Raw genomic sequence first — 21,892 nt, forward strand, 5'->3', positions numbered from 1 at the left:
CACTTCTATTTATTACAATCGGACACCACTAGGGAGTCTGATGGAGCCATAAGTTGTGAAGTTATGAAACGTTGTAAACCCAAGTATATCCATAGAAGAGGTGTGCTAAGTCTGGAAATCTTGCTAAAATCTGAAATGTCTTTATAAAACAAATGAAGTCTGTCTTCTCAAGTTGATGATTTAATCCTGCTTTATTCTAGGATGACAGGCACTACTCTCCTTTATTCCTACAAGGGTGTTCTGTATGGACTGAGATGTAATGATGAAGCTATCAGTGCCAGTCAATGCTTCATCGTTGGGTGGGGCTCCTCTATGGGCCGGCGCTGCAATGCCCTATCTTTTTATTTCGCCATATGTTGAGTTAGGGTATGTGTTTTAAGTGGGCTCATTAAGAGTGAGTGTGTGAATAAATATTAAAACTGGCTAAGGGATACCATGAAAATATTAAATTTGTTGGTTCCCCAATCAAAGTAAAAAACCCATAGATTGTTGTTACTGGTGGGTTAACAACGCCTCCTAGTAACTAAAAGGTCGACATGTTTTGCGCCTTATATTGACCAAAATGATCTTTGGCAATTCATCAGGACCGGAAAATTGTTTGTGTGTAAGAGATTCTGAATGAGTTACCTCAATTGAGATAAGTGGTAGAGCTGTACCCCACCCCCTTTTTTTTAGGGCGGTGCCAGCTTGTGGTAACCATTGGTATTTCGACCTAGAGAACTGAACAAGGATGAAAAGAAAAACACAAACATACATAGACTGACAAAGAACATAATTAGGTGATGCCATGTGTTGAGATTTGTTGGTGGCATCACATCTTGACTTGTGCGCACATTGAAGGTTAAAAAATCCAAGGTGATATCTTTGGCGCCTTCATTAGTTGTGAGGTAATTGCGCTTATCATTCACTCTGTGCACATCCTCTTATTTTTGTGGTGAATAGGATACATTTATTTAAGTCACAAGTCTTTGTTTGCGATTATAGGCTTATGTGCTCCTGATAACGAAGGAAGATTCATGCAAACATAATCAAGGGTTAATTGCTGTATAGTCTTCCCTATTATTTTGAATCAAGAGGCTTCATAAGCTACCGCATGGCTGCCTGCAATGTCACAGGCTGTGGATGTCAATGAGGAAAAGAAGGAGAGAGAGAGAGTTTTTTTATTTTAAAAAGGCAAACAAGAACCTGGTGTTGGCCTGGGCTATGGAGCCCACAAACCATTGCTGCGTGGGGAGAAACATGTTACTCACGGTGTCTGCCGGGTGCGCGAGTCTGCTACGCCTACCCTCGAGCATGCGTGCCTGGATGTTGGCTGGGAGTCCTTCCCGAATCCATAATGTAGAGTCTCTCTTGTGGCCTGATGTCCGGCTGCCTGGCTTCCGGTGGGTGCTTCCCAATTCTATTGTGCATGAGCATGCGCTATCTTGTAGTTTTAGCAAATTACCGTTTTGCTTTATTTTACAGTTTTATGCGGCCCCAAATAGCGAAATTGCTTTTTTAAAGTGCTTCTTGCATTGCATTTAAGGAGTCGCAAATTGCGATTCCTTAAATGCAATCGCAATTTGGGAAATCGCAAAATATTGTGATTAGCGAAAATGCGCATGCCAATTTGTTTCATGCATCGCAAAAGCCAAACGGCAGATTTTTGCAACTCGCACCGTTTGCGCTCGCAAAAAGCTTTGATGCATGTGCATTTCTACGTAAAGAAACAAAGTCATATCAGCTCACCACTTTTGAACTTTTTTGCGGGACACAAAACCAGTTTAATAATTTTGTCCGACACTACCTCGGGGAGCGACCACTTACACAGAGGAGTGGGTAACTGCAGACCGTAAACATTCATGCACTACAAACTATGACATTCTCCACACTCCCTATACTTATTTTGATATAACTGTTTCAAGGGGGCCTGGGTCCTTCTATCTAGTTCCCGGTTAGTGATTTATCCTTAAAAGTGCCAAGTGCATATGTGAATTTATGGATGCTCCCTAGGGCTCGCTTTAAAAGGGGGCTGCCAACAGAAAACAGGTGCTTGGTTTCTTTATTGGTCCCTTGCCGTGTGTTTCCTGTTCCTGTGGTTTTACCTTGTTTCCCTTCCTTCGAGCTCCATTCCAGCGGTCTTTACTAGTGCTGGGTTTTGACCCCCTTTTTTCCTTCCCCCCCTGTTTTCCTATTCCCTTGGGCATTACTGAACTCTTTCATTGGGGACCTGTTTTTGATCTTTGGTGACCTTCCAAGATTCGCGGCTGCGTTTCCTTGAGTTCTATCGTCCCGTAATTATTCCTTTTTTTGTATCCAAACCATCTTGTTATGCGCATTGTTTGGGTGGTTTCACGAAGGAGCTGAATAACGTCCGTTTTTGCGCTCCCTTTGTGTTCTTTTTTAGATTGCAGGGGTTTTTTGGATGTTTTTCATATTCCCTTGATACCTTTTTCCCCTGTCTCTTTTTTGTAGAAAGAATTGTGAATTCCACGCCCTTAGTCATTCTCGGTGTTTCCCGAGGGGGCATGGTTGGTCTGGAGTTACGCAAAGAAACAACCTGTTTCGTATCAAACTACACCCGTTTGTTATCCGGGGTAAGCAGGGAGGTCGGTGGGATGCGTGTGTACTTGGCACTGGTCATAGTAATAGGGGTGTGTTTAATCTTGTCCCCTTCTTTCATTTTAGCGGTCTCATCTGTGTCAAGCTGTCAGCTGCCAAGAAGCCAGAAGAGACGAGTTGTGTTCCCCAAGACCTTGGGTTTCCTTGTTTTTTTACCCACCTTCTCCCGGCGTCGTGTCCTCCACCATCCGTTTTGATTGCGGGTGTTGGGGGTCACGATGAGGGCAGAGAATTGGGACGTTCTTCACTCCTGCGGTGTTGGGCCGGTCGGCATCGGAACAGAAAACCAAGCCCACGAAATAACACACTGCCCAAGTGAAGAATGGATGAGGAGGCAGCAGGGGGGGCTTCTTCGATGCAGGATATTATGGAGGCTTTAGCGCATATACAGGGTGAAGTCCAATCCCTGCGTCAGGAGAATCAGGAATTATGGGGGACACTGAGTGAAGTTAAGACTAAGCCCCCATTGAATCAACCCGCCACATTTAAATATGAGAAGAGTGGGGGGCAGAGCGGTTCTTCTTCTCCTTTGTCCGTTACAGTGAACACTCCTGTGCCGGTGCCTCTAGCAGCTCCAGAGAGGTTTTCCGGAGATAGTAGCAGATACGCTATATTTATGAACCAGTGCCATTTGCACTTTATGTGTCGACCAACCGCTTTTCCTGACGACACTACTAAAGTTACGTTTGTGATCTCATATCTTTCGGGTACTGCAGCTAGTTGGGCGGTCCCCTTAGTGGAAAACAATGATGCTGTATTGAATAGTTTCCCGGCCTTTAATAACCAGATGCATAGTCTGTTTGCTAAGCATGCTTTTATGCAGGCAAGTGATGTTGAATTGTTAAAACTACGGCAGGGTAAGCAGGATCTTTTGGGTCATGTGGCTACTTTTAATCGCCTAGTAGCAGAGACACAATGGCCCATGGCAAAAAGAACCTCTTTGTTTTATCAGGGCTTGTGCAAGGACTTAAAATATATAGTCTCTCAGGTTGTAGACCCCCCTGCAGATTGTGTTGAGTTCATCGATTTGGTTGTCAAACTCAACCATCGAATGAGTGAAAGAAAAGGGGAAAAGAATAGGTTTCAACCCCCAAGAACAACTGTAACCAAGAGAGAAACATCTGAGAATGGGGGCGTGAAAACAGATCCTGAACCTATGCCTTTGGGTAGGGTGCGGGGTGGACACTTTGCTCGAGAGTGTCCAGTGAAACCGTCCCGGATCCCGGAGAATAAGGCTGTGGCTTTTGTGGGAAGGGATTATGAGCATCCTTTACAGGCCCATAATCCCAGAATAGATTGGGCGCGGAGGATGGTTACGCTTGATTCGGAGTATTGTCTTCTTCACTGTTATTGTGAGGCGACTGATTGGGTGTCTCCGTTGCCTTGTGCAGCGAGTGGTTGGGATCAGAACGGTTTGCCTCCTTAGTTTGTAGCATATAAGGAGGTGTTTGATAGGGACCAGGCGTGTGCATTGCCACCACACAGGGCTTTTGATTGCCGTATTGATTTGGTTCCGGGGGCCATTTTGCCCTTTAGTAGGGTTAATGCGTTGTCGGAGCCAGAGGAGAAACAACTACGGCTGTATTTGGATGAGATATTAAAGAAAGGGTTTATTCAGCCTTCTTCTTCGCCTGTGTCTTCTTCCATATTTTTTATACCAAAGAAGGAGGGTGATCTTCGCGCTTGCGTGGACTACAGAGTGTTGAATAAGGTCACAATAAAGAACAAGTACCCATTACCTCTTATACCGGTGTTGTTAGACCAGCTGCAACATGCCAAGGTGTTCACAAAGCTTGATTTAAGAGGTGCTTAACATCTCATTCGCGTCCGCGAGGGCGACGAATGGAAAACGGTGTTCCGTACTAAGTTTGGTTTGTTTGAATATTGTGTTATGCCTTTTGGTTTGTGTAACGCCCGTGCCCCTTTTCAGTTTTTTATAAATTAGGATTTGCGTGAGTTTTTGGATGTCAGTGTGATTGTTTACATTGAGGATATTTTGTTTTTTTCCCCGTCCTTTGAGGAACATGATGCTCATGTTTCGCATGTTTTGTCTAAGTTGTTGGAACACCGTCTATTTGTCAAGCTTGATAAATGCACTTTCAGTGCGACACATGTTCAGTTTTTGGGATTCCTGATATCTGCGGATGGTATAAAGATGGATCCCCAGAAGATCGAGGCTATTGTTAACTGGCCCATACCCACATGTGTTAAGGATATACAGGTGCTACTTGGTTTCGCTAACTTCTACAGGCGTTTTATCAGTCATTTCTCTGACATTGTTTCGCCTATGACTTCATTGTTGAAGAAGGGAGTGGTGTTTGAGTGGACGCCTGCGGCTCAGTTGGCTTTGGAAAGATTGATTGGGCTTTATACATCTGCTCATGTGTTGATGCATCCTGATCCTGCTCTTCCATTTTATGTAGAGGCGGATGCGTCCCAGCAAGCCGTTGGGGGCGTGTTGTCTCAGCGTGACAATGAATCTGGGTTGATGCATCCAATCGCGTATTTTTCAAAGAAACTACTACCTGCTGAGCAGAATTTTACTATAGCCGAAAGGGAACTATTGGCCATAAAGCTGTCTTTTGAGGAATGGCGCCATTATCTTTGGGGGGCTCGTCACCCCATTACCATCTATACGGATCACAAGAACTTGGAGTTTTTCCGGTCCGCTAGGGCTTTAACTCCCAGACAGATGAGATGGGTGCTATTTTTTAATGAATACGATTTTACCATCACGTATAGGCCAGCTGCTCAACAGGGGAAATCTGATGCATTATCTCGGATTTATGCGGATCCGTCACAAGGAAACAAGACAGAGGAGTCCTGTTTTATGATTCTTGGTGATAAGATATTTGGTTGTGCTTCCATGGATGATTTCATGGTTAAAGTGCAGGATGAAATGAAGCAGTTGGATCTGGCTCCGTGGTTGTCGCAACCTGGAATTACGTTAAAGGACGGGTTATTGTATCAGGCAAAGAAGTTGTTTGTGCCCCCCGAATTGCGTACACTGGTTCATACATATTGTCATTCATCATCCTTGGTTGGGCATCCAGGGGTCAATAAGACCAAAGAGCTGTGTATGCGTTGGTTTTGGTGGAAGTCTCTGGCCCATGATGTACAGGTATTTGTGGCCTCATGCCCGGTGTGTGCTGTTAGTAAGTCCTCGCACATGTCTCCGTCTGGGTTGTTGAACCCATTGCCAGTGCCTCCTTCCCCTTGGCATACTGTCAGTATGGACTTTGTGACCGATTTGCCGCTTGATTCAGGGTTTACGGCCATTTTAGTTGTTGTGGATTTATTCACAAAAATGGCTCACTTTGTTCCTTTGCCAAGGTTACCTACATCTAGGGAATTGGCTGATGTGTTTATGGCCCAAGTGATCCGACTGCATGGGGTTCCTACAGCCATCGTATCAGATAGAGGGGCACAGTTTGTTTCACATTTTTGGACTGCCCTGTGTCAATCATTAAAGAAAAAAACAACCAATATGATTGCAGTGGAAGAATTCCTGTTTCGTATCAAACTACACCCGTTTGTTATCCGGGGTAAGCAGGGAGGTCGGTGGTTTGCGTGTGTACTTGGCACTGGTCATAGTAATAGGGGTGTGTTTAATCTTGTCCCCTTCTTTCATTTTAGCGGTCTTGTCTGTGTCAAGCTGTCAGCTGCCAAGAAGCCAGAAGAGACGAGTTGTGTTCCCCAAGACCTTGGGTTCCCTTGTTTTGTTACCCACCTTCTCCCGGCGTCGTGTTCTCCACCATCCGTTTTGATTGCGGGTGTTGGGGGTCACGGTGAGGGCAGAGGATTGGGACGTTCTTCACTCCTGCGGTGTTGGGCCGGTTGGCATCGGAACAATAACTATGGGGTGTCTTCTCTCTCCTTTATCGCGCATATATTTTAGACATGAGCAATCGACTATGAATACATATAATGCGTATCCCCTTTAAGCATGACTATATCACCAGAATAGTCCTCGTATTTTTAATAAACCTCAAACGCTCCATCACCCTTGTTTTGATTAAAATACAACTGTAGATTTTTGTACAATCAGGTACACAACTAAGCAACACACTAGAAGATGGTGCCTTCTCTTGCACAATAGAATTGGGAAGCATCCACCAGACGCCAGGCAGCTGGATGTCAAGCCATGGGAGATACTCTACTTTACGGATTCCGGCAAGACTTCCAGCCAACATCCAGGCATGCATGGTCAAGGGTAGGTGTTGCAGACTCGCCCATCCGGCAGAAACCGCAAGTAACATTTTCTCCCCACACAGGATTGGTTTCCGGGCCCCATGGCTCATGCCAACAAATGGTAGTTTTTTACCTTTTTTTGTTAAAAAAAAAACTCTCCCTTTCTCCTTTTCCACATTGCCAACCGCAGCCCATTGCTGTGCGGGCAGCCAAGCGATAGCTGTGAAGCCTATTGAATCAAAATAATAGGTACCACTATGCAGCAATTAACCCTTGATTATGTTTGCATGCTATCTCCTTCATTATCAGCCAGTAATGAGAAGGAACATATAAGCCTATAATCGCAAACGAAGACTAGTGACTTAAACAGAGGCATCATATTCACCGCAGTATTAAGAGGATGTGCACGGAGTGAATGATAAGCGCGATTACCTCGCAACTAATGAAGGCGCCAAAGATATCACCATGCATTATTTAACCTTCGTTTCTCTGTATGACAAGTGAGTACAATGTCAAGATGTGATGCCACCAAAAAAATCTCATCACTTGGCATCACCTAATTATGTTTGTCTGTCTATGTATTGTTTGTGTTTTTCTTTTCATCCTTGTTCAGTTCTATAGGTCGAAATACCAGTGGTTACCACGAGCTGGCACAACACAAGGGGGACCGCTCTATCACTTATCTCAATTGGCTTTAACTCATTCAGAATGTCTCACTCACAATTTTCTGTTGCTAATGACGCACCAAGGATCATTTTGACCAATATAAGGCGAGAAATATTTAGACCTTTTCGTTACTAGGGGACATTATTACCCCACCAGTAACAACAACGTCCTGTTTTCATTTTCTCTGACAGGGGAACCAACATATTAAATATATTCATGGTATCCCTTAGCCAGTTTTAATATTTATTCACACACTCACTCTTCGTGATCCCACTTAACCACTTGGACGCTAAGGCTTATAAGGCCCATATAATGAGATTTCCATTGAAATGAATGGGCAGTGCATGACAAGTTACCCTTGTCAAGCATCCAAGTGGTTAAAACTCATACGCTCACTTACCATATGGCGAAATAAAAAGATCTCCGCTAAAGAGACCCTGTGGATGGACCTCTTAGGGCATTGCAGTGCCGGCACAACGAGGAGCACTGCACGATGATGGAGCATGACATCCCTTGGGATGTGTGAGGGCAACGAGGGACACAACTTGTGACTGCCTCATGTTGAGAAAAAAAAGAACCTAGAAACCTACTTCTTTACTATTAGTGTCTCATTAGGAACAGTTACCCTATTCTTGGATTAATAATGTGAATATGTGTTGTCTATAAGAAAATAATATCACATTACCAAGTAATAGCCATTCAATGCCACCAGTACCTCAATGCACTGTTGTGGTGTTCTATATAATGTTGTTGGTCTCTTGGTACTCAGGGCAACAAGGCACAATTATTCAGATACTAAAATAGGCTGTTCTCATCTAACGGTGTATCCTTTACAGGCAATATGGTGCAATGGTATGGGGTATCCTGCTATTCTGAATAGTTATGGCTACATTTATTGATTTGATCATGCAAAATGGGCACAGCAATGTGTGATTCAAGGGAAACATTGCATACCAATTGTACATTTATTATGTGCTGCTTATTCCAGCTTTAACACTTCTTTTCATTGGCCTTGGGTGGGGCAAGTCTCACATTTGTACAATCCCAACCTCTAGGGGGACAAACCTATGGCATAAAACCTTGCCTTTATACCACTTAATTATGAGGGCAGTGTACGTGGATGCCAGACACAGTAGATCAGTATTACTCGCTTGTGCACCTTTGAGGAAGTAGGATGTTCCTTATGCTGACAACTCATTGGTCTGTGGAATTCCCTGAAGCCCCTGTAATGTACATAGCCAACAAGGGTGGTGGCGGCAGTCAGTATCTTATAACTGGGCTATAGGTTCTGAATTATGGCCTTATCCAGGTCATAGGCTGTTATTTTCTACTGCCTGGGCATATTTTATGTGTTCATGTACCTTCTGAAAATCCTGGCATCCTGCCTGTGTGCTAAGAGGTGGCTGTGGTCTCTGTAGTTGCTTACAGTGCGGCACATGTACCTGCAATTCTACTTGCATGACCAAGAGTTGTTTTTAATAAAGTCTGAGATGATGGGGTGGGGCGGCTCTGCAACATCTACGGGGCAAGTATGCTGTGAATGGATGTGAATGCTATGTTCTAGATTTATGCTTTTCAGATCCCCACTTTACATTCACCTGTTGTGGAAATAAAGGCTGTGCTTTCTTTATTTCATAATGTATTCCTTTGACTCAGTGTTTTTGATCAGGCTTTCGAGACCTCTTGTATATATGTTAGTACATACTTCTTGGTAAACTTACAGCCCGCCCTCTGCTTTTCATTTGTTTGTTTCTGTGTCCTTTAAAAATCCTTGCTTGCTAGTAGTCAATCCTTCCTCTTTGCCCCTATTTTTTGTCATTCGCCTTCCCCCACAGAGCAGGGATCAAGTACTGTATCTTTACATTTGGGTTATCCGTTTGTTTGGGGAACTATTTTTGTTTGTTTCTTTCGTGCTTGTGTTACACTGTGTGAGCATGTTCAGCTCAGTGCACCCTCCTTTCACTGTTGTTGCTGCCATCCTTCCTGCACCTCCAGCTGCGTTGTGAACGTGAATAGCAGAGTCATAATTTACATACACGGGGACATGATTTTAATTAGAAAATAATGTCGAGGTGTCTCCTCACACAATATCAGACTCCCACAACTGCTTCCATCCTCTGGTCCCTGTGTGAGGAACTGAACTGACTTCAAACAGGGCTGTCATTCTTCTTTCAGTCAGTTTCCAGCTGGTGCATGGGTACTGAGACACTGCACTCACTCTAGTGACAGCACAGCACTCACTCATCTCCCCCCTCCACGGCCCAGGCCTTTATGCCCACTCTTCCTAGGCCTCCACGCCTCTATAATTAACCCTCTTAATTATCAGCTTGGACACGTTACTTCAGGGACTTTCCATGGGTTGCCACAGCCAGATCAAAGCCCAGCCTGTTTAACCTTGCAGCTCTATAGGTGGACCTGAGCTGACCCCATGCAGTGAAGGTCTGCAGCCCAGTGAGCAACTGCAGTGCAGGGGGAAAGAGAGAGAGTCCATTTTGCCTATTTGGGCCTGCGGCTGGGAAGCTGCAGCCCAGGCTCCAAAGAAAGGCTGGGGCTAGGGAGGGTTGTTCTTCCCTTCTCCCTGGCAAGGCTTTCATTTCTTACCCACTCGCTGTGTGTAAACAGAGTATTGCAGTGATTAACCAAGCCTTGCTTGGTGTCCAGTCCACACTTGAAAAGTTCACTGCAGAAAGACAATGACAGGAGCCTCCCACCTACCTGCACCCCATCACTCCAGAGCATGTCTCCAAGTGTTACATTAGAAGGAGATGTCCCTGAAATCCACACCTTTGTCCAACAAGCGACCTGTGTAACTTTCGGTGTGAAAAATGCAAAGCAAAAAAACCCAAACATTTGCAATGCAATAGGTCTCTCATTTGCAAGAGTTTAAGCTATTGGCATAATAAATGACAATGCCTTTTATTTATCTGTTTTAAAAATTAACATATAAATAAAAGGCATTGTCATTTTCAATGTCAATAGCTCAAACTCTTGTAAATGCGGGACCGATTTCTTTAAATGCGTGGAAAGTGAAAACGTGCATGGCACACTGAATGTTTCAGAAAAGCATGTCATGTCTGCAGTAGGAAAAACTCATTAATGAAAATAGTGCTTACAGACTAAGCGGCCAATTCTGATCTCGTTGGAAAAACCTTCCCAACGGCTCGGATCGGGAATGCCTTCCAAACCACCTGTGCGAGCGCAGTGCAACCGACGGAGTACAATGAAATGCGTGTCATATCCAAATGACTCGCACGGAGTACAATATGGACAACCGACTCGCACTGCACATGATCCGTCTAAGTGAATCATAGGGAAACGAGGCAGATGTGACCAACTCGTATGCGAACGCTGCAACATAGCTAAGCGCAAATGGACCAGAGTCGGACCAGCCCGCAATTACATGAACAAGTATCCGGTTCGGTCTACGGAATGTTTCGGCAATGCTCAATAAAGTTCAATAGAAACAGACAGAAAATGGCCAAACAAGCAATGTCAATGTAAAAAAAAACATTTTAAAATAAGCCACACCCACAACTCCACCTATATAATGGTCCAAATTCATGACTATGATCCTTTGCAAATTTGCAACAACTGTCAGGATATAGCCACTGAGACACTGCTCACTGCTACATACACTCACACCTCACCCGCCACACAACCTGCACACATCTAGCAAGTGAGATCAACAACACTCAAACACACTCATTTACTCAAACACACTCACCTTCATCTTCACATTCACCCACGCCTTCATCTCCACTACTACCCCTCACCATGCCCCCCCAAGAAGAATCCAAAGTTCACAGACAAGGAGTTGGAAGTGATGGTAGATGAAATTGAGTAGAGCCACATACATTTGAGAACCTAGTACAACAGACCCCCCTGTCACAGAGAAATAAGATGTAGGACAGGATTGTCAACAAGGGGAACGCTCAAGCACCTTGCCTGCGTACAATGGATGACATCTGGAACAGGTACTATGGTGTGCGAAGGAGGGTCAAGAAGCTGCTTGCAATGAGTCAGCAGACTGGGGGTGGCCCTCCTGCAAAACCCGTGCACTGCACTACCTGGGAAGAGAAGGTGTGGGCCTGCCTCCAGTCAGACGGCGCTTATGGAATAGCAGGAGTACCAGAGCCTGGTGAATACATACTCAAATAGCCAATAATGTCAACAAATACACAGACATCACTGTCAACAAGACAGTGATACTACACACTGTTAAAAACGTTTACAAAAATAGAGCAAAAGAGCATGTAATGTCAATATGACTAACAACATATCTGCAATCTAACAGGAAATCTCACCACTTCCAAAGATGTACAAACCTAGCACTAAGTCACAGCAAGCCTATGGGATCCAAGCACCAGTCACCTGTGTCAGCCATTTTGTCTGCACACATTCACTCCCAGGAAAGCTGAGTCACAGGAATACTTTTCCATTAACTGTGATGTAAGCACAGTTGCTGGTGGTCTTGTTGGGCTATGTAGTATATTCAATCTGCCACGCTTCATATTTGTTTTGGTTCAAGTCAGATTCATTCTGCCAGGTATCATATTTACCTTGACAGATATTATATTTCTTTTGGTGTGTGTCATAATCATTTTGCATCATGATATGCATTTCAGAAGGTGTCGTAAATGGGGATCTGTAATTTTGACGTGAACGGCTTCCCATACCTCCTCAGCCAAAATGAATAGCACACCTGTGACTGAGCATTCCCTGAGAGTGAGTGCAAATGTACTGTCAAGATGGCGGATACTGGGGACTAGTGTGAGGAGGCCAAGGCCTGGATGGGATTTGTGGGCAAATCAAACAGCAGGCCCCTGAGCCAGCCACCCTTACAGTACATTTCCTTTCCCTCTCAGGGACTGCCTAGTCACAGGAGTGCTGCTTGGGCTGCCTGTGAAGGTATATGTAGGAAGGACATGATGGTAGTTGTAGTCAGTGCAAGTACTGCCCCTCCCACATTGCACAGTCAGAACACCTGGTACTATGCTTTCCTTACAGTGAATGAACAAGTACAGTCAAGATGTCTGACACTAGCGCCTGGTGTTTGTTTGCCCATAACTCACATTAAGGCCTTGTTCTTGTCACACCAGTCCCCTGTGTCATCCATCTTCACAGTACATTTCCACTCAATCCCTGGTAAAGCATAGCCCCAGGTGTGGTCCCTGGGAGGGCTGGAAAGGTGTGTGGAAGACAGAGCATGATGGGATCTGCAGTCATAGCACACATCACTACCCACACCCAAAGAAACCTGTTCATCATTACCAATGCTTACCTGACGGTGAATGGAAAGGCCCCAGCAAGATGGCTAACACTTTTGCATGATGTCATTTGCACAAGGAAATGTTGGGAGTTGCATTCAAGTTCTACATCATGCAGCATTGTCAGCCTCCTTTCCACCACACTACCCTCACTATTATTGAACCTTTGTCTACAAGGAGTAAGCTGGGCTGGGTGGGAGTAGGGAGTGCAAGTCCCAGCAGCAGAACACAAGAATACAAACCTCTGTACCTCAAAGCTTCAAGGCAGAAAAAGCAAGAAGGCAAACTTGGTTAACTCATCTGTTCATGGAGGACAAGGAAAATCTACATGATGTGAACAGGCACAAAGCACGCTGGGGATGCCCAGACGTGGGTGCCAGGCACTCCACACCACTTGGAGTCAAGATAGCCGAGCTGATGAGAGGTGTTACCTCGAAACCGGTCCGGTCCTCGGATGCTTGATTCCGTTCTGGGAAGGACATGGCTTTTGTAGTTCGGACTGGACTGTTCCCATGGGGCAACAGGGTCAGAGCTGATTTGCATATCGCCATTGTCTAACCCAGGGTGGTGTGGAGTGCAAAAAAACGATGGATTTGGGCCCAGATCTTTTGACTGGGGGAATGTGTGACATTGATCCACATTCGGTCCATCACTTGTTGTTTTTGCAGGCACAAAGCAAAGCAGTAACAAAATGTGCTACTCACAGCAAATCCCAGGTGCCCAATGAGATGAGAACTAGGAGTATATGTCTCAAAATACTATAAAATTATGCTCCCACTTATTCCATACTGTGAGTGTATAGGTAGCCACACAAATGTCACTGCCAAAAACGTGCACAAAGCCCAGCACATATGCGTAAACCTTGCAACACATTGTAAGAGGAAGACTACATATGTCGTTGTAAAAGCACAGGTGTGTTAAATACCAACACACCTGTTCATGCACAGTGTGTCACTTGACCGCCAATGTCTGTGTCCATGTAAATTCAAATAAAGACAAAGTGCACATGTATGCACAGAGCTGGACATACTCATCAAAACCCCTCAGTTCAAAATTACTATGTCCTCAGAAAACATAAGACTGCACCTGTGCCGATGGAGGACTATCTATGTACATACACTCGTCCAAATGTACAATAGCAAATGTAATGTGTATGACACGCTGACCTCTGCAAAAACACAACAAACATTGTGTCTCTCATCTATCCACAGGGCCTGCTGGGAACACTGCAGCCCTGTTCGGATGACAAGGAACTACCTAGCCCCTCCGGTGTGGGTCAGTCTCCAGCACCAGCAGCTGTAACATCTGCATCCCCTGCGACCACATCTGCAACATCAGACAACACCTAGACAACCACTACCCACATGGACACACAAAGCCAAGGAAACACCGAGAGAACAGCAACACAGGGCACTCTGGAGTTGCCTGACAACAACACCACTGTCATCGCTGAAGGAGGCTCTCTGTTGTCTGTGCCTGCAACTACTGGTCAGCCTCGTGTGAGTAGGGGTAGTGGGAGGGGGCGTGGGGACAGGTGCCGTCATGCAGCAGGTGCTGAAGAGGAAGTAGACTCACATCTATCACACATTCTTAGTGCATGCCAAGATTGCACTGGAGACTTTGGCCAGATAGTTGGGATCCTCAAGGACATGCAACAGCAGCAGGCTGCCCATTACACCAAAATGGACTCACACATGTCCCGAATGGACTCACATGTGGCAAAAATAGATGGTCTGATTGTGGGGCACAGGGACATACTCACCTGCCTCCGGCAGATTGCAAACAACATGATCGCACCTCCCTGTGTGCAGAAGTCAAATAATCACTAAACAACACCCCTGGCATTCATGGCCATCAAAAGAGGAAGCATTTAAGCCCACTAAAACTCCACAGACTCTTAAGCAACTAAAGCTGAGACTTTTTAGATTTTGAACCACTGCACCTTACTTGTTTTAATGAAGAAACAGACCTTTTAAAAAAAAAATAGTACGTTTTATAATTGTGAGTTTTAATTAACTGTACAATAAACAAACCTTAAACCTCCCTGTGTGCCTACTACATCTGTTGCTTCTACGTCTGCTACTGCCACAGGGAGGGATGTGCACTCTGGCGGAGAGTCCCCTGCACTGCAGCTGCCTGCACCTGAGGGTCCCTCAGAAAAACGTAAAAGGGGTCTTCTGTTTTGTTTCATTTAGTGAGCAGGATGCCACCGAAACGGTCACAGGGAGCTAAGGAGCCTCCCGCTACGCTGGAAGAATTGCAATCGCTGTCGGCGTTGTGGGAGGTAGCAAAGTTAGGCGGTATTAACTGGGCCTTACAAACGCTGACTCAAGGGGTCGAAGAGAGTCCACAGCGAGAGATCCCATCATCCAAACGCACAAGGATGGTGCCCGAACATTTCAGAGATGCGCAACAGGAGAAGGTGAAGGTCATTGAAACGAGGGCCAGCACTGCAGGTGAGGTGGTGGCAGCGGGCCATCCTCTGGCAAACTTGGACAATAATCATGCTTCTGGCACTGCTGCGTTGAAGGATCGGGGAATGCGGAACCTACGCCGGTAGACGGGCTGCAGCACTGATCGGTACTCCCCATGGCAACACCGTCAGTATTGGCAACGGCAGCCCCTGGTGCACCTATTCAGGGTGCCTCCGTTCCGGTGGTAGCACACCAAGGCAGTGGGGTGGTGCAAGTTTGGGTCCAGTGAGGTGGGGTGGCACAATCTCCCAAGATGGTGGCGGCATCGTCACAGAGTCCAGTTAATAATGCAGGATTGCCAGGGCCAATCCCACCCATAGCGGCGGGCTCCCAGGGAGCAGTGGTTACAGTACAACATCCCTTAAAGCAAAGCCCAGTGATATATGGCTCCACATCATTGGCACTGGCACCGTCAGTGGGTATTACGTGGCATGTGCCGGCAGAAATCAGAGAGAAGATTTTCAGGGGAGAATTCATAGATGTGTTTGAATTGATAAATGCGGGTGTGGTACCCGGGAAGAACAGGGCAGGCAAAGAGGGGGAACTTAAACAGAAGAAAGTTTGGGTGGAATTGTCAATCGAGAATTGAATTACGGGGTTCGCGATATATGCAGCAATCATGGTGGATCGTTTCCCAGGGTTGGCGGCACAGTTGATAAGCTACATGTCAATGATTCACGGGCGGCATCAGAATTTCAGGGCTTGGCTTGGTTGCAATACAACAACAAATTTAGACAAATAAAGGCGGTATGGCCAGAGGTGGCATAGGATCAGAGGGAGATAAATATATAGTACGCCGAGTTTCATATGTCGACACCGGTAAGCAGGCCTACGCACTCCTTTCGGGGGGGGGGGAAAGGGGCGGTTATAAGAGACAAGCTTGCCTGCAGTTTAAATGTGTGCATCCATCTGTTATGTTGCACCCAGCGCCTCTGTGACACACATTTCTATTGAATTTTCAGTCTGTCAACTCCCCTACCTGTCTTGAGAAAGACCCGCCGTGACCTCCAACTGGGGCACCATAGGGTCGAAACGTCGACGCTTTACGTTAGGTCCAGCCTCAACAAGATCCTATACTTAGATAGATAGAATTCAGTGTTTGTGTAACACTTTTTCTGGCCTATCCTCATTTACCGCTTGTACATAAGTAAATGTTTGCACTGTTTATATTGCTCACCACCTAAATACCCTGCACATTTGTCACTCCCTTTACTTTGTATTCTTCTTGACAGTCGGTATTAAGATATTGTATTTATCAGTGAATGAAGTAATTCTGTGATAAAATATTCTTTACCAAGCAATTTGGTTTTTCTCATGACTTATTCATTAAGTATGTTTAAACAATTGATTCTTACATGCTTCATTTATTAGGTCTTGCTGACGTTGCAGCGCGAAGCGCTGCCGCCAACGAGACTTATAGTCGCCGTGTTTGCCTCCAAGGGAGACAGACCTGGAGACAGACCTGTGCACGAGCCGATTGTAGTATGGGCACGAGCCGATTCAGGTCGGTGAACGCGTTCACAGTGGAACAGCTTGTGCGCCGCAAGTAACAATTATCACAGCATGAGACCCCACTTATCACAGCATGTCAACAGGCGCCCCAGGCTGCTGGAGCACTCAACTATAATTAATGCACAGTTGAGTGCTCCAGCAGCGTGGGGCGCCTCTCGGCATGCTGTGATAATTATTACTTTGGGGCCTCATGCTGTGATAATTCTCACTTTCTGAGCGCAATACAGCGAGCTCGCTACACTCACTCGGCTCAGTTCTTCTCTCACCCGCACTATTTACTCGTTAATGAGGACTCCTTTTGATGCACTATATTCGATGGCAGTCCCTATCCTGCGCCCTCCCTCATTTTGCTCTCTTTATCATACCGTCTCTCCAGTCCCTAGCAAGCACTAGTTGAATTTACTGATGAGGCAGACTGGCCCGGCATCAAATGTACAGGTAGCAGATGCGGAGGAAATAGGAACAAGGAAGCAGAATCTACATCACTAGGAAATGTAGGCAGGCCTCGCAGTACAGTAGCAAAGCTTCCAGGCAACACAGAGTTGGTAAATACTGATTACGTTGCTGAAACAGCATCGAAGCGCAAGTCTACATTTTTCATACAGCTACAAAATAAACGTTAGACCCCTTTAGGATCCCTACATTCCGCCAACGTAAATGTAGGGCATGCGACCGACACATGGTGCAAATGATTAGCACTAACACCCCCCTGCAGTGCTTCCCCATCTGTACGTCACTGCACCATAGTGTGCTGTCAAAACTAGTTTTTTGTTTGCCATTGGTGATGATGCTTCCAGTATTAGCCTCATAAGTGAGCCGGTTTCACCCATTTGCACTGGAGAACACAATCTTATTTTACTACAACCTACTTTGAGCTCTATAGCACAAGTATTTTATTTTCTCCAGGACAACATGATACAAACATTAGATGACCACAAACACTGCCAGATGTGCAGCAGCGAATTCTTAATAAGTAAGGAAATAAACAATTCTGACATGAATTGCGTCAATACCTGTTAAGGAATTAACACATTTCCTATTCCTATAAGTACACGCAACACCCCAGCTGCTTTTGATCCGGAATAAACTTAAAATCTGTAGTGTGAGCAAACAGGCCACTGATCTGTTTACACTTTGTTGCAAGGACATACTTTAAGACGTTTTCAATGTATGGTAATGTGAAGATATATTCTCGCGTTTTCTTGGTAAATTAAGGACGTGTAATGAATAATTCAGAAAAGGGGGCGGTGATGGACAGAGTATCTGAATTAAACAGAACACTCAAACCCAGTCAACAGATCAGGGCTTGATCCATCACCGTTTTTTAGCTCACTGCACCATCCCAGCTCAGAACCTGGCTACATGCAAATTAGTCTGTCCCTGGCCCAGTGCATCATGGGAACAGGGCAGACCAAACTACCAAGCCAATTCTTATACTGGGAAGGAAACAAGCTTCCGGGGACCGGTTTCTGGCATTTCAGGGACTCATGTCTGAGTATACCCTGCCACACCTATAGTGGCCAAAAACGATTCAGAAAAGGGGGTGGTGATGAACAGAGTGTCTGAATTAAGCAGACCACTCTTACCCAGTCCAAAGATCAGGGCTTGATCCATCACCGTTATTTATCTCACTGCACCATCCCAGCTCAGAACCTGGCTATATGCAAATCAGTCTGTCCCTGGCCCAGTGCATCATGGGAACAGGGCAGACTAAACTACCAAGCCAATTCTTCACCAGAAAGGAGACAAGCTACCGGGGACCGGTTTCTGGCATTTCAGCCGTCTTCGGCCCGGCTTGCTTGAATCCTGATGGTGCAATGAGCAAGGGACTCACATCTGAGTATACCCTTCCACGCTTATGGTGGACAAAACGATTCAGACGAAATGCCAGGAACCGGGCCCCGGTAGCTTGTCTCCTTTCTGGTGAAGAATTGGCTTGTTAGTTTAGTCTGCCCTGTTCCCATGATGCACTGAGCCAGGGACAGACTGATTTGCATATAGCTATGTTCTGAGCTGGGATGGTGCAGTGAGACAAATAACGGTGATGGATCAAGCCCTGATCTTTGGACTGGGTAAGACTGGTCTGCTTAATTCAGACACTCTGTTCATCACCACCCCCCTTTTCTGAATCGTTTTTGGCCACTATAGGTGTGGCAGGGTATACTCAGACATGAGTCCCTTTCTCACTGCACCATCAGGATTCAAGCAAGCCGGGCCGAAGACGGCTAAAATGCCAGAAACCGGTCCCCGGTAGCTTGTCTCCTTTCTAGTGAAGAATTGGCTTGGTAGTTTAGTCTGCCCTGTTCCCATGATGCACTGGGCCAGGGACAGACTGATTTGCATATAGCCAGGTTCTGAGCTGGGATGGTGCAGTGAGATAAATAACGGTGATGGATCAAGCCCTGATCTTTGGACTGGGTAAGAGTGGTCTGCTTAATTCAGACACTCTGTTCATCACCACCCCCTTTTCTGAATCGTGTAATGAATAAGTCATCTTAGATAAAGGACCTCCTTAACTCTCTCTACTCCCCTCTCTCTACACCCCCTCTCTCTCTACACCCCCTCTCTCTCTACACCCCCTCTCTCTACACCCCCTCTCTCTACACCCCCCTTCTCTACACCCCCCTCTCTCTACACCCCCCTCTCTCTACACCCCCCTCTCTCTACACCCCTCTCTCTAAACACCCCTCTCTCTACACACCCCTCTCTCTACACACCTCTCTCTACACACCCCTCTCTCTCTACACCCCTCTCTCTACACCCCCCTCGCTCTCTACACTCCCCTCGCTCTCTACACCCCCTCGCTCTCTACACCCCCTCGCTACACCCCCTCTCTCTCTCTACACCCCCTCTCTCTACACCCTCCTCTCTCTACACAACCTCTCTCGCTACACCCCCTCTCTCTCTACACCCCCTCTCTCTCTGCATCCCCTCCCTCTCTGCATCCCCTCCCTCTCTGCACCCCCTCCCTCTCTACACCCCTCCCTCTCTAAACCCCCTCCCTCTCTACACCCCCTCCCTCTCTACACCCCCTCCCTCTCTACACCCCCCTCCCTCTCTACATCCCTTCCTCACTACACTCCTCCCTCTCCACACCCCTCCCTCTCCACACCCCTCCCTCTCCACACCCCCTCCACACCCCTCCCTCTCCACACCCCTCCCTCTCCACACGCCTCCCTCTCTACACTCCCCTCCCTCTCTACACTCCCCTCCCTCTCTACACTCCCCTCCCTCTCTACTCCCCTCTCTCTACACTCCCCTCTCTCTACACTCCCCTCTCTCTCTACACTCCCCTCTCTCTCTACACTCCCCTCTCTCTCTACACTCCCCTCTCTCTACACTCCCCTCTCTTTCTACATACACTCCCCTCACTCTCTCTACATACATTCCCCTTGCTCTCTCTACATACACTCCCCTCGCTCTCTCTACATACACTCCCATCGCTCTCACTCCATCGCTCTCACTCCATCGCCCTCACTCCATCGCCCTCACTCCATTGCCCTCACTCAAGTTCAGGAGTTCAAGTTCAGGAATTTATATAGCGCACTACTCACCCAGAGGGTCTCAAGGCGCTTGGGGAGGGGGGATTATTATTTATCGAATAGCCAGGTTTTCACTCCATCGCCCTCACTCCATCGCCCTCACTCCGCAGCCCCACAACATCACTCGGGGGCACCACAACATCACTCGGGGGCACCACAACATCACTGAACGCCACAGCATCACTGGTCGCCACCACAACATCAATCTGTGCAACCATTCAACAACAACTGGTTCAAATATGTTCTCTCAATGTTTCAAGCTTTATTACAAATGTCACAAAAAGATGTTAATATTTCACTTCTATTCTTGGATTTTCGTCACAATAAAATACACTGCACATAATCTTCACTAAAGTTATTTACAAAAGTTTAAGCTATTGCCATTATAAATTACAATAACTTTTATTTAAGTATTCAGTATTTAGAAACAAAAAAGCCATTGCTATTTGTAATATCAATACATCTAAGTCACGTAAACATAACACATATTGCATTACAAATGCTATAGGTGTCACATTTGCATAAGTTAAAACTATTGGAATTGTAAAAGACAAAGCTATTCATTTTGCTATTTTCAAAACCAACACATAAATACAAAATTTGTCATTTACAATACCAAAAGCTCAAACTATCCTAATGCGATACCTATTGCATTGCAAATGCTTGTTAAGTATGTTTTTGTGTCTGAGCCCTCAATTCTAAGACAGCATTAATAGCATTGGTCAATTTATGTTTGCTAAACCCGACAGAACCACTTTTGTTATATTTATGTACTTACCCAGGTTCTGAGGGACACAGGGTCACCCCTTTTCATTTCTATCATATTTGTGCAGGTGCAGACCTGCGAGGGTTTTTTACCTTCATTTATTTGGGTTTATAACTTTTAACAGATCATTGAGAACTCCACTTGAGAATACATCACATTGAGCGGGCTACATAACATGTCAGATAAAGAAACCCTCTCTTATAGTGAAGACTATATTGCAAAATTGATACAAGAGCAGGGTGCATCAAACTTCTTACTAGGCAGTGATCGTAACCAGGTACAGGCTATACTCAATGAGAGACGTTTGAAAATAGAGCAGCTGGAAAAGAAACTAAATAGATCACGACTGCATGGGCATGTACTGATAAAATATCTCTCTGCAAACATCATTCCTAAAGGCCTGCAAGTCAGAAACGAACCAGCCATCTTCATTGATGTCCCCAAATTCAGGGAGGGCTTCATCTTTGTAGCCAACAATTGCTCAAGACATTGGATGGTCCTAGGGGTTGAGGCGGCCATAGAGTACGTTAAAAAACTCAGACAAGAGATAGCAGATCTCAAGAGAGAAATCTTAGATGACAACGCCCTAACCAACGCAAAAGAGACTCTTGAGCGAGCTTAAAAAGATCCAACAGAGTTTAACACAGTGACCCTGAATAGGAAGTTGGGCAAACTCTCTAAGGGCATTAGAAATTACGACAAGAAGATCACATACCCATATCTAGCCAACAAATACTATCAACAGGATAGCGAAGGATTTTTCTCTAACAGAAGCAGACAGGGACCAAGATGCTTTTACACCTTCTCTGACTTCTCTGTAGGGAGTGGCTCAGATTCAGACACGGGCAGACAAACAACAGGTGGACAAGGCAA

General features: G+C 45.8%; 1 protein-coding gene across 2 annotated transcripts in view; it reads left to right on the plus strand.

Annotated features, from left to right (window-relative positions):
* Positions 1-14,767, plus strand: part of LOC147729495 (adenylate cyclase type 10-like) — a 598,940-nt gene extending 584,173 nt beyond the window's left edge. For both annotated transcript variants that reach the window (XM_086958438.1, XM_086958440.1), the window contains one exon: positions 13,937-14,767. In XM_086958438.1, coding sequence (XP_086814564.1) covers positions 13,937-13,971 — 35 coding nt within the window. In that variant the 3' untranslated portion in view covers positions 13,972-14,767. The remainder of the gene's footprint in view (positions 1-13,936) is intronic.
* The last annotated feature ends 7,125 nt before the right edge of the window (positions 14,768-21,892 follow it).

The sequence above is a fragment of the Lissotriton vulgaris genome, chromosome 2_1 (assembly GCF_964263255.1).
Source record: "Lissotriton vulgaris chromosome 2_1, aLisVul1.2, whole genome shotgun sequence".
Classification (NCBI taxonomy): Eukaryota; Metazoa; Chordata; class Amphibia; order Caudata; family Salamandridae; genus Lissotriton; species Lissotriton vulgaris.